This window comes from Mus caroli, chromosome 10, assembly GCF_900094665.2.
Source record: "Mus caroli chromosome 10, CAROLI_EIJ_v1.1, whole genome shotgun sequence".
In the NCBI taxonomy this organism is placed as follows: domain Eukaryota; kingdom Metazoa; phylum Chordata; class Mammalia; order Rodentia; family Muridae; genus Mus; species Mus caroli.
In genome coordinates, this window is record NC_034579.1 from 16,986,277 (window position 1) to 16,997,746 (window position 11,470).

Consider the following 11,470-nt stretch of genomic DNA (forward strand, 5'->3'; position numbering starts at 1 on the left):
ATGTGGAGAAAGACGAACACTCCTCCATTGTTGGTGGGATTGCAAGCTTGTACAACCACTCTGGAAATCAGTCTGGCGGTTCCTCAGAAAATTAAACATAGTACTACCAGAGGATCCCGCAATACCTCTCCTAGGCATATATCCAAAAGATGTTCCAACTGGTAATAAGAACACATGCTCCACTATGTTCATAGCAGCCTTATTTATAATAGTTAGAAGCTGGAAAAGAACACAGATGTCCCTCAACAGAGGAATGGATACAGAAAATGTGGTACATTTACACAATGAAGTACTACTCCGCTATTAAAAACAATGAATTTATGAAATTCCAAGGCAAATGGATGGATCTGGAGGGCATCATCCTGAATGAGGTAACTCAATCACAAAATAACTCACATGATATGTACTTACTGATAAGTGGATATTAGCCGGGCGGTGGTGGCGCAGGCCTTTAATCCCAACACTTGGGAGGCAGAGGCAGGCGGATTTCTGAATTCGAGGCCAGCCTGGTCTACAGAGTGAGTTCCAGGACAGCCAGGGCTACACAGAGAAACCCTGTCTCGAAAAACCACACACACAAAAAAGTGGATATTAGCCCAGAAACTTAGAATGTAAAGAAGTCTTAATACACTCTTTCAGCAACTTAGTTCAAGTATGAATATGTGTTGCTCTGCTGCCCTCTAGTGCCCATTGCCTAAGAATGTTACAATGAGCACAGGTTAGGCTAGATGAAGAAGATGGAGGATGAACAAGACAATAATTTGAGGGGTTTTTTTTCTTGTAGACTCTGCAGAAGTTTCTGTTTTCCATGAAAGACTCTGAGAAGCTGAAATGCTTCCTAATACATTAAATGCTTCCTAATACAGTGCTATCAATATGTAGGCAACAAATCTACAGACAACTTCCTGGGACCACTGGAAGCTGAGAGCACCCTGGCCAAGTCTTTATCTATAGGTAAATATGATTTTCTCAGAATTACACTCTAAACAACATGTATCAGAAAGAAAATTATTTCAAGAAGTCATTTTCTAAGTCTGAATGAAAATTACTACTACAAACAAGTTTTCATTAATATGCAGAATTAAAGAGAAATAACTATTTTGTTCAGTATGTCAAAGAGATACTCTAAAAGGGAAATTGAAAATTACTTCAGAATGCTGGCAGAATTATATCAATGGCTTTGAGGCAAGGCAAAGGAAATTCTCAGGCAAATACAAACATGCATGCATGCACAAGCACACACACAAACACACATACACACACTTAAGATACTCACACACCCACAAGTCTTTAATAGCATCTAATACATAGACCCCAATAAAATTTGATTGCTTAATATATAACTTTATAGTTATTTTATTTGAACCGGAAACAAACCACTCAATAGAACTATTGTTTCTATAAATCACAGTTGTTATGTGTTGAGCTGTACTTACTCCCAAATTCATTCAAGTCCTGAGCCTGATACTTTACATTGTGGCTGTTTTGGAAGAGAGGGTCTGAGCCAACAGGAGGTCGTTAGGATAGGCCTAAACTAGTATGGCTGAACCCTTAGAGGACATTTGGACACAGTCAGGTGGAGTGGTAGCAGACCATGTGAAGACATGGGAAAAAACAGCTATCTTAGAGCCAAGAAGAGAAATCCTGCGGACACGTTCATTCTGAACTTCTAACTTCTGAAAGTGGAAAAACATCTTCCTTTTTTTTTCTTGGTTTTTCGAGACAGGGTCTCTCTGTAGCCCTGGCTGTCCTGGAACTCACTTTGTAGACCAGGATGGCCTCGAACTCAGAAATCTGCCTGCCTCTGCTTCCCGAGTGCTGGGATCAAAGGCGTGCGCCACCACACCTGACTCATCTTCCTGTTTTTTAAATCAGTCAGAATGTGATGCGCTAATTCTGATGCCTTTTCCAGGCAGGGGTTGATGTTGATATTTGTTTGAGTTTGTAGTAATTTTTATCACCACTGGCACATTTCTAATGTCAAGTTTTTTTTCCCCTTTGTAACAAAAGTACACTTATTGGGCTACTTAGTATGTGTATATTAATAGCATTATAAGCTTCTTAAACCCTCAGGCTCTGGCTTAGCATATAGTGATTATTAAATGAGTGATAAATGAGTGATATTAAAATAGTCGTCATAAGGTGATATTTCTGCACATATCATTCTATATTAGTTGGAATTTTAATTTTAATGTAAGGGAGAACTCTTTCTTTCAAGTTTTCAAACTATTCTTTTATTTCACTCGGACTTTAAGTATTCTTGTTAAATGGACTTGTTTAACATGATTATAATGTTGTTTAGCTTGAGCCATCTCTAAGCATCTGTGGCCTTTTCAAGATGATTTCTGGCAACCTCTGTTATGTTTCGTCATTCTGTAAGAACATCCTTAATTTCTGTCACAATGCTTTTTCAATTCCATTTTGTGCATGATCTGTTCCTGTTCTAGAATCAAGCGCCTCTCCAAGAGGCCCTAGTTTTTTTTAAAGGAGAATGGTGCTCAAGGAACCAAGGTCTTGTAAGTACTGTGTGTTCATTGCTCCTAGTATCCCGCTTCTCCTAGATCTCTCCAACAGACAAAACTAGGGGAAAAACTACAAGCAGTAGACCCATAGATCATCTTACCCAGAAGTTCTTTGCAACCAAAATAACTGTACATGTGGTTAGGCTTTAAATGTCCCTTCTGTTAGAAATACTGCCTTATCTGCCTTACCCCACAATAGACCTCTGCAAATACTCCATATATACATACACACACATATATATCATGAGTAAATTATACATATAAAATTTTATGTATATATATAAAATTTACCCATGCTGTTACAAAAATAGGGACCAAAATGGTCACTGGCATGGATCTCAGCCAATTGTGTCCTGAGAATAATACCCAATCCAGAGTAAACAACCAACATGATAACTTTGAAATTGGCAATTCAGATGTTAAGAGTTTATATGAAAACTACAGAAGACACAATGAATAGCTCTAGGAACTCATAATTCATCTAGTAACTGCTCATTAGGTACTATTTGATACTTAACATGCTGTGGATGAAAGTATTAAAATCCAATGAAAACTTTTAGAAATCAGTACACGCAGTCTAATGAGGTGAGCGTATTAGGAATGCTCAGAATATTTCATAGGTAACTTACTAAGATTCACAGAAGGAACACGACTTGGGAAGGATTTTCAAGAGAGGCAGACAATATGTACAAGGATCATGGCAGAAAAGAGTACAAACTGACATTCTCTACATAATTCAATATTGTATAAAATTATGTACAACACAGAATTAGATTGCTTATTTCATGATGCACACAATTCAAAAAATTGTGTAAAACTGAAAGAAAAAAAAAAAGTAATGAGAAAACCCAGCCGGATGGAGCATCTGTATCCATGGCAAAGTGAGATTTTATTTTTCTCCTTTCAAATAATTTTTAAAAGAGGGTACCGGTAGCGTTACCAGCTTTACATTAGTAATGTTACTCTGGTAGTGTTGTGAAGGAAAATTCGTAGTCAAAACTGGAGTCAGGGGCTGGTGAGATGGCTCAGTGGGTAAGAGCACCTGACTGCTCTTCCGAAAGTCCAGAGTTCAAATCCCAGCAACTACATGGTGGCTCACAACTGACTCCCTCTTCTGGAGTGTCTGAAGACAGCTACAGTGTACTTACATATAATAAATAAATCTTTAAAAAAAAAAAAAAAACTGGAGTCAGGACACAGGTAATGAGGCCAGTTCCCTGTAAGACATTCTGGCAGCTTGCCTTAGGTAATGGCAATTCACTGGGGACATTAAAGATAGGTTTGGTAAAACCCTGAAGGGATGGTGACAGCTTAAATCAAGATAGTTTTAGAGGGGGTAAATTTTGAGGGTTTTTTTTTTTTTTTTTTTTGAGTGAAAACATGGCCATCTTTACATTGGTGACACTTCCCATGCATGAGACTGGTCGTCGCACTGCATTTTGAGACCCTGGTGAGATGGGGTTGTTAGGTCTGGTACCAGACAAAACAGAAAAGCTGGCCTCTGAACAACTGTCGCCATGCAAAGGAGGCCCGGGTTGTGTGGGAGGGCAGCTGCAGAAAACGGCCTCTAATACCAGCCGACGGAATGGCGCATCTAGCATTTCCCACTCCAGGTGACTCACAGCCCAAGATGGCGTCTGAAGCGGAAGTGAGGGGGCGTTGGCAAGAAAACGTGGCGCGATTCTTGTTTCAACACGGTAAACTCGGCGCCTGAGGATTTGTCTGCAGCAGGGCTCCCCATTCTCACTTAAAGGCGCGTTTCATTTTGCGGGGTGACGAGTCTTTCTCGGCAGCCTGGCGTCATTCACTAGCTCGCTCGCTCATTCATTCATTCATTCATTCACTCGTTCACACATCTGCACCCGGGACTCACTTCCGGCTGCAGGGGCGGAACCTCAGCTCCCCGCCCGGTGTGCGCGCGCCCCTCTGCCAGATCCCGGAAGCGCGCCGGGTAGAGGGCGTGGCCATGGTCGGGCCCGGATCTCCGGTCCCTAGTCTGAGTTACCTAGGCAACAGCGGCAGAGGCGGGCCTGACGTCACGGGCGGCGCGCCTCCGCACTGCGGCACTGAGCTGGCTGGACAGCTCCGGTCGCCAGCGGTCCTGCGGGCCAAGCTGCCGCCTCCCTCGTCCTCGCCTAGGCGCAGGGAACCGCTTCGCGCCGCCGCCGGGCTGTTGCTCCTCTCCGTGAGTATCCCGCGGGCGCGCTGTGGCGGAGGCTCTGGCCTGCCCGGTCCCCGGGGGCGGCGAGGGGGTACCCGGAGACTGTGGGATGCTCGCGAGCAGGCTGCCGGAGACCCGAGGATGCCTGCGAGCGGCCTCTCCTTTCCCGCTTGCTCCCACTCCAGTTTAGGCTGCCCAGTCCCGTGCTCTGAAAGACGGACGCAGCCTTCGCCTTCCCACCCCCGACACCCGGTTCAGGCTTAAATGCCCCCCACCCAAGCTATTGGGTACTTAGTCAGTTTCCTTGTAAATGACCTGCCGGTGCGCAATGGCAGGCTCTCTTAATAACATCTAAGTAGATAGAGTGATGAATCTATTGTAAGGGTCATCTCAGTGCGTAAAGCCCCCCCAAAACGGAGGCTATCCGGGAATCTAACAAACGGTTGCTCTGCCTTTATTAGAACTGCGAAAACGTCCGTAGAAGCGGTCCCTCCATGATTTTGTTTTGTTTCGTTAAAGCAAACATCTTTTGGATGCTAACAGGTATTTCACCTGTTGCGTAAACAATTGCGTGAGCACTCGGGAAAAGATTGTGATGAGGAAGATAAGGGAATTTTTAAAAGAATATTTGAAGCAAATTCAAATGCAAAAAGAATTTTTAGCAATATTTACAATATTATTTGTTTATGGGGGCTATCACAGATTTATTGGTCAAATTACACAAACATAATTTTTGTTTTCTTCTTTTGCTATGAAATTTTGCTACCGAGCCATCGTCCAAGGTTTTTTTTTTTTTTTTCTTCTTCTTCTTCTTTTGCATTGATGTATAAGCACATACTCCATGTTTTACAGAAGCGAGGGAGGAAACGTAATCCAGTTATTTTTTCTGCGTAGTCTCTTTTAGAAGGTCCTATAGAGAGCTGCCCATCTTTGGATGGGAAAGACTTAAAATAATGATAGAATGATATCTAATATCGTGTATGCTAGTTTTAAAAAATTGTTTTATAAAATGACATCTACAAAATTCAGAATGTTGTATTAAATATAATCTAAATATAAGTCTATATTATAAAATATATTATTAATCAAACATAAGTTACTAATTATCTGTGCTTTCTGTAGTATACATTAATATTAAAATGATTATTTCTGTAATTGTGATGTTATTAAATGCTACTGTTTATTCAGTTATGCCTCGAAATATCAAATATGTGATAATTTAAATATACATTTAATCTTTTATTTCTTAATTATATTCTTAATTATATATTTGTTAAATGGACATAAAGTAATTTTTCTGAGCACCTGTGATGTGTGATTATTATTTTTTCAGTTTCCTTCTTCTCCGTTCAATAAATATTGATGCCACTCAGGCATTAAAAAAAAAATTTAAAAAACAAGCCCTAATGAAGTTAATGCCTTATCCAAAGCCATTTAGCAATATAACAGTACTAGAATCTTCGTTAACTACCCTTTTTTGAACTGAGAGGCACAGACCCAGCCCTCTAGCAATGGTTGGGGGGGGGGGTTCTGTTAGCAGAGGATGAGAAAGAGGTGCGCGCGTCTGTGTGGTGTGTCTGTGTGTTGTGTACACATGCGCAGTCATGCGAGCACTCAGGCTCGCGAGAACGTGCGAGCATGGGGGGGTGGTGAGGGTGCTTCACGCATGTGTATGTGTGTGTCTGTGTCTGCCGTTCACGAGAACGCGCGAGCATGTGGGGGTGTGAGGGTGCTCCAGCACGCGCGTGTGCGTGTGTGTGTGTGTGACGCACTCAATCGAGCTTGCGCTCAGGCACGAGATCGCGCGAGCATGGGGGGGGGGGTGCATGCGCTCGTGCGCGTGCATGTGTGTTTTCTATTCAGGCTCCCAGCTCAAGCTTGGTAATTTACTAGTATTCAAAAGCTAATATGCTTGTACTTGCATTGTACTAGCTCACAAAATCAGCAGAGAAACAGCACATGGGGCTCAGCCCATAAGAATCCTGTTAGAAATATTAAAGTCACCGGGCACTGGTGGCGCACGCCTTTAGTCCTAACACTCGGGAGGCAGAGGCAGGCGGATTTCTGAGTTCGAGGCCAGCCTGGTCTACAGAGTGAGTTCCAGGACAGTGTGTGTGTGTGTGTGTGTGTATGTATATATATATATATATATATATATATATATATATATATATTAGAGGGGGAGAGTGGGGGGAGAGTGGTTCAAGTCAAAACACAAGTTTTTTAAAAAATGAAAAGGTAACTATAATACTTAATTGAAAATATGAGCAGAACCTAGAGCCTAGAAAACTAAACAAAATGCAAGAACAAAATTCAAGAAATTACACAATAAGACCCATTATAAAGCTTTAGTGTTCAAAGTTCTAAAGATATGCATTTAGCATAGTGGAGAAGAGTAAAATCTAGGAACAGGTCCCTTGTCTCCGTGGCTCACTGACTCTTCTTTCTCTTAGGCTGCAGTGTGAAAGCCAGGCTCTTGCTCATGGTTAAAAAATGTGCTCTAGCACTCTGCTTTCCCCTTGGCCAGGTCAGCTTATTCCTTATAAAGCTGGCAAAGTTTTCAGTGAAGAAAAGGGTAATCTCAACCAAGGGTCCTAGAACAACTGAGTGTTCATACAGAACATAGTAATCATATAATGTTTGGAAAATAACTAGCAATTGACGGAAGAGGACTAGGAGGTGGCTCAGTGCGAGGGCCTGCGTGCAGCCACCAATGCCATGTTAAGACAGCTATGACATGTCTGTAATCCTAGCACTGGGAAGTCAATCCCAGTCCTTTCTGCTTAGTCAGGCTAGCCTCCTCAAGAAGTTTCAAAGTAGTGAGAGATCCTGTCTTTAAAAGAAAAATAAACAAGTGTTGTTGGCACCTGAGAAATGACACCTGATATCTTCTGGGCTCTACGTATGCACATTCTACATGCACATGCACGTGTACTCCCTTTGTGCATGCATACACACAAAGAAATGCATAAGTCGGATTCCTTTAGGCCTCATAAGCATTACAGAATTTAGGCAATGTTACAGCTGTAGTCCACCATTTAACAGTGATATTCTATTGTTGAAGACACCACATACTAGGGTTAAAGGATACATAGGGATCTATGGTACTGAATTGAAAACCTCATCCTTATTGTCTAGTGTTTATATTGCTGAGCACATTACGAGAGTAGAAAAGTAGCCATTAGTCACATGCCTGTAAACCCTGAGTTACAGCTACACCCACCTGTAAAACATTCCCTGAGTGTGACAAGAACGCTATGGGAGTAATCAACCAGTTTTTGGTTGGAGTTAAGGCCCACTCTGATATGGATACACCCTGACATTGTCACTGAGGCCAAGAACCTAAATCAAGATAGGTAATGGTTCTAAGGCGAAAGGTAGAACACTATTATTCTTCTAAATGAATCTAGCAATAAAATGACAGACACAGTACTATATGCATCTGTCAGGACACTGATCAACTCTCATCTGAGAACTTTCAGTAGATGGTGATTAACATAAAGACATACAACTAGTCAGTGTAAAAAAATGAGGGGCTTTAGAATGCTCTACCCTAAGTGTGTCTGTATCCCTCCCCTTAAGGATCAAGGATCTATGTGGAAGAGGAAGTGGAAAGATAGTAAGAGCCATAGGTTGTGGATGTCTTCTAAGAAACAGCATCTTCCAGATACAACAGGTCAATACACACGAATCCCCAGAAACTGTGACAGCATGCACAAAGCCTGTATAAGCTCAAGCCACACAAAATCTCAGCAGAGAGGAGGGAAAGTAGGCATGAAGTCCTGGCTAGCCAAAAAGCTATTCACACTTGATAGCTTCTGGAAGTGGGAAAGTCAGTTTTCTTCAGTGGTTTTTACACTGGATGGATGTACCAACCACATTCCAGGCAGGCTTCAAGTCCAGTCAAAAAGATTTACTGCCAAAATACAACACTATTGTACCAGTAACATGCCTTACCCAGCATGTGGAGTCCGCAGCTATGTAAGACCTTGGATAACTCATTTTCTCCAGCACACTACATAGGAGCTTCCACATAACATCTAAGAAGGATGCTCCCAGCTCAGTTCCAGCCTGATTTTTCTGTGTCCTGTAACCAGAGTGTGTGGTCTTCAGCAACAGCATTATACACCTAGTTGTAGTGGACAATGAAAGTCAATGGCAATAGCTTGTATCATCTGGAGAGCTTCTAGGGCTGCTCCAGTCACCAGCTCATAGGGATGTATTCTGTATGTGGCACTGATAGTTTCATTTACAGACATTATTTCTGGGAGTAGCACTTAGGGTACCTCCAGTCCAAGCTCTTTTTTTATTTAAAAATTTTATTATTCTAAGAATTTCATACATAAGTACTGTATTTGCATTATTTCCACCTCTGTTTCCCTCCACTATCTCAGATTCATGAGCCCTTCTCATTATTATATATGTGTGCATGTGTGTGCACACACACACACACACACACACAGCCTGCTGAGTCTATTTAGTGTTGCTCATAAGCATATGAGTTTGGGCTTGGATAATCTGTCAGGTGCCACATCCCTGGAAAAGACCTACTCTCCCTCTCTTGGCAGCCATGGATTGCTTATAGCTCTTTACAAAGGATAGGGCCTTTTGAGATTTTCTCTACCCACATTGGTTTATCAGCTGGTATTGTCTCTGTGCTGATCCTGTGTAGGCAATTATATTGTTGAGATTTCATGAGTTTCCCTTCATACACATAGAAGACCATCTCAGAGCAGATGTTCTTGTTCCTTGGCTCTTGGAGCTTTTCCACCTCTTCTTCTGTGATGTCCCATGAGCCTTAATGTGGAGATTGTCAACGTACTGGCTGGGGCTGGATGCCTGGCAGCCCGTTGTTCTCAGTTTTGACCAGTTGTGATTTATGTGATGGTATCTGTCTGCTGCAAAAGGGGGCTCTGCTAGGAGTGAGAGGCACGCTTACCTGTGGGCAGAAGGGCAGGCACTAGAGTGGAATTGAAAACACACTGGGTTAGGAATGATGCAGTTCTCCTCCTCTGCAGCGCTGGTATTTCCCCCTACTTAATATTCCATATGTTTGCTGTCTTCTTTCTTGTCCTTACATCGTTACATCCTTAACACCTTTTATGACCCCATGGCTAGTTCATGTATTCTACCTCTTTAGGTAATCCAGTCTAAACACACATATCTAATAATTCAAAGCTAAGGTCTGCATATGTGAGAGAATATACAGTGTTTGTCTTTCTGGGCCTTGTATCTCATTTAGTATGTTTCCCCATTCCATCCATTTTCCTGTAAATTCCATTTTTTAATGGCTGAATAAACTTATCAGCATAATCTTGATTAGTTTTTAACTTCTTAGAGAATTTCTTTAATTTATTTTCTACCTAATAATATTCTTTTATAAATTTTAGCCTTTTACTGTTTTTATTAAAAATTCTCTTAAATAATTTTGACAAAGAGGTATGTATTTATTAATTTGTCACAACTTTTTAGTTTATGTTTAGTATTTCATTGATATAATTGGGAGAAAATTGAGATTGACATTTCTGTTAGACTTGGCTTCATAGCCATGGGTCTCTATGACTCCTTTGAGGGTTGACCAGACATTTCATAGGAGTCGCAGTTCACATATTTACAGTACAGTTTTTAACAGTAGCATAATTTAGTTAGAACGTAGGGATAAAAATAACATTATGGTTGGGGTCACCACGGCATGAGGAGCTGTATTACAGGGTGGCAGCGTGAGGAAGGTTGAGAGCCACTGGTGTAAGTATAATTATGAGACAAGATTAATAACCCATGTGTGGTTTTTCTTGGGAAATTTGAAATGTTTTATACTCCATGGCTTTTTTGATGAGTTTTCTAAAACATATTTTAGTCAAATTAGCATTCTTACTCTACTAGTAAGAAAATAGCAACCGAGCAATTAATTTGTTCCCGAAAAGCCCATAAGTACTCTTATTAACTAACTCTGGTAATCTGAAATCACTTTCAGATATTTTTAATCTAAATTTACAAGTATAAATTGAGAGTGCTCACCAAAAGTCCTAGAGATGTATCATCGTATCCTAGAAAAATCTAGTTGTCTTAGTAGTGTTTGGCATCAATCATTATATATTCTTTCTAAGTCTTAAACTGTCCTGGACTGACATTTGTTGTTATGTGTTCTTTTCCTAGCCTGTTTCCCTCAAAGTAACCTCTGGCTACCTTAGAACTAAAATCGGCACTAATAGCCTAGAGAAGTGAGCAGCACGTGAAGATTCATAGGACAATGCTAGTATAGAGCCATACAAACAAGAAAAGCCAAATAAACACTACCCAGATCGCACAGGAAATGGAGCCAGAAACTCCAGAGAAGGTGGATTCTGCACAAGAGAAAGTCAGAGGCAAGACCCCACCAGCAGATGATTCAGATGAGAGCAGAGAAAAGACTGGCATAGAAGGGAAAGGAGAACTGACCGACGCCTATCAACTTCAGGTAGCTGAAGAAATGGCAAAGGAGATCAAGAAGAAAATAAGAAAGAAGCTAAAGGAACAGCTGACCTACTTTCCTCCAGATACTCTATTGCACGACGACAAGCTGGCCAGTGAAAAAAGAAAGAAGAAGAAGAAAAAAGTGCCAGTGCCCGCTAAGCCTGAGTCAAGGTACTTCATGGAAACACAAGACGCATCAAGTGTCCTCACCCTATCACACACAGATGTGCTCTAGTGTTTTCACATCGACACACACAGACACACTCTAGTGTCTTCACATCGACACACACAGACACACTCTAAGTGTCTTCACATCGACACACACAGACACACT

The 11,470-nt window shown here is 41.4% G+C and overlaps 1 protein-coding gene across 4 annotated transcripts in view; it reads left to right on the forward strand.

Moving 5' to 3' along the window:
• Positions 1 to 2,473: 2,473 nt before the first annotated feature.
• Ahi1 (Abelson helper integration site 1) overlaps positions 2,474 to 11,470 on the forward strand; it is a 132,620-nt gene continuing 123,623 nt past the window's right edge. For 3 of the 4 annotated variants that reach the window (XR_003837779.1, XM_021174723.2, XM_029482514.1), the window contains exons 1-2: positions 4,502 to 4,707; positions 10,840 to 11,307. Coding sequence is in view for 3 of the 4 variants with exons in the window: in XM_021174723.2 (XP_021030382.1) it covers positions 10,997 to 11,307 (311 nt within the window). In the remaining variant the exon portion in view is untranslated. Of the gene's footprint in view, positions 2,517 to 4,501; positions 4,708 to 10,839; positions 11,308 to 11,470 lie in introns of those variants that run through there. The other variant, XM_021174724.2, reaches the window with a different exon arrangement.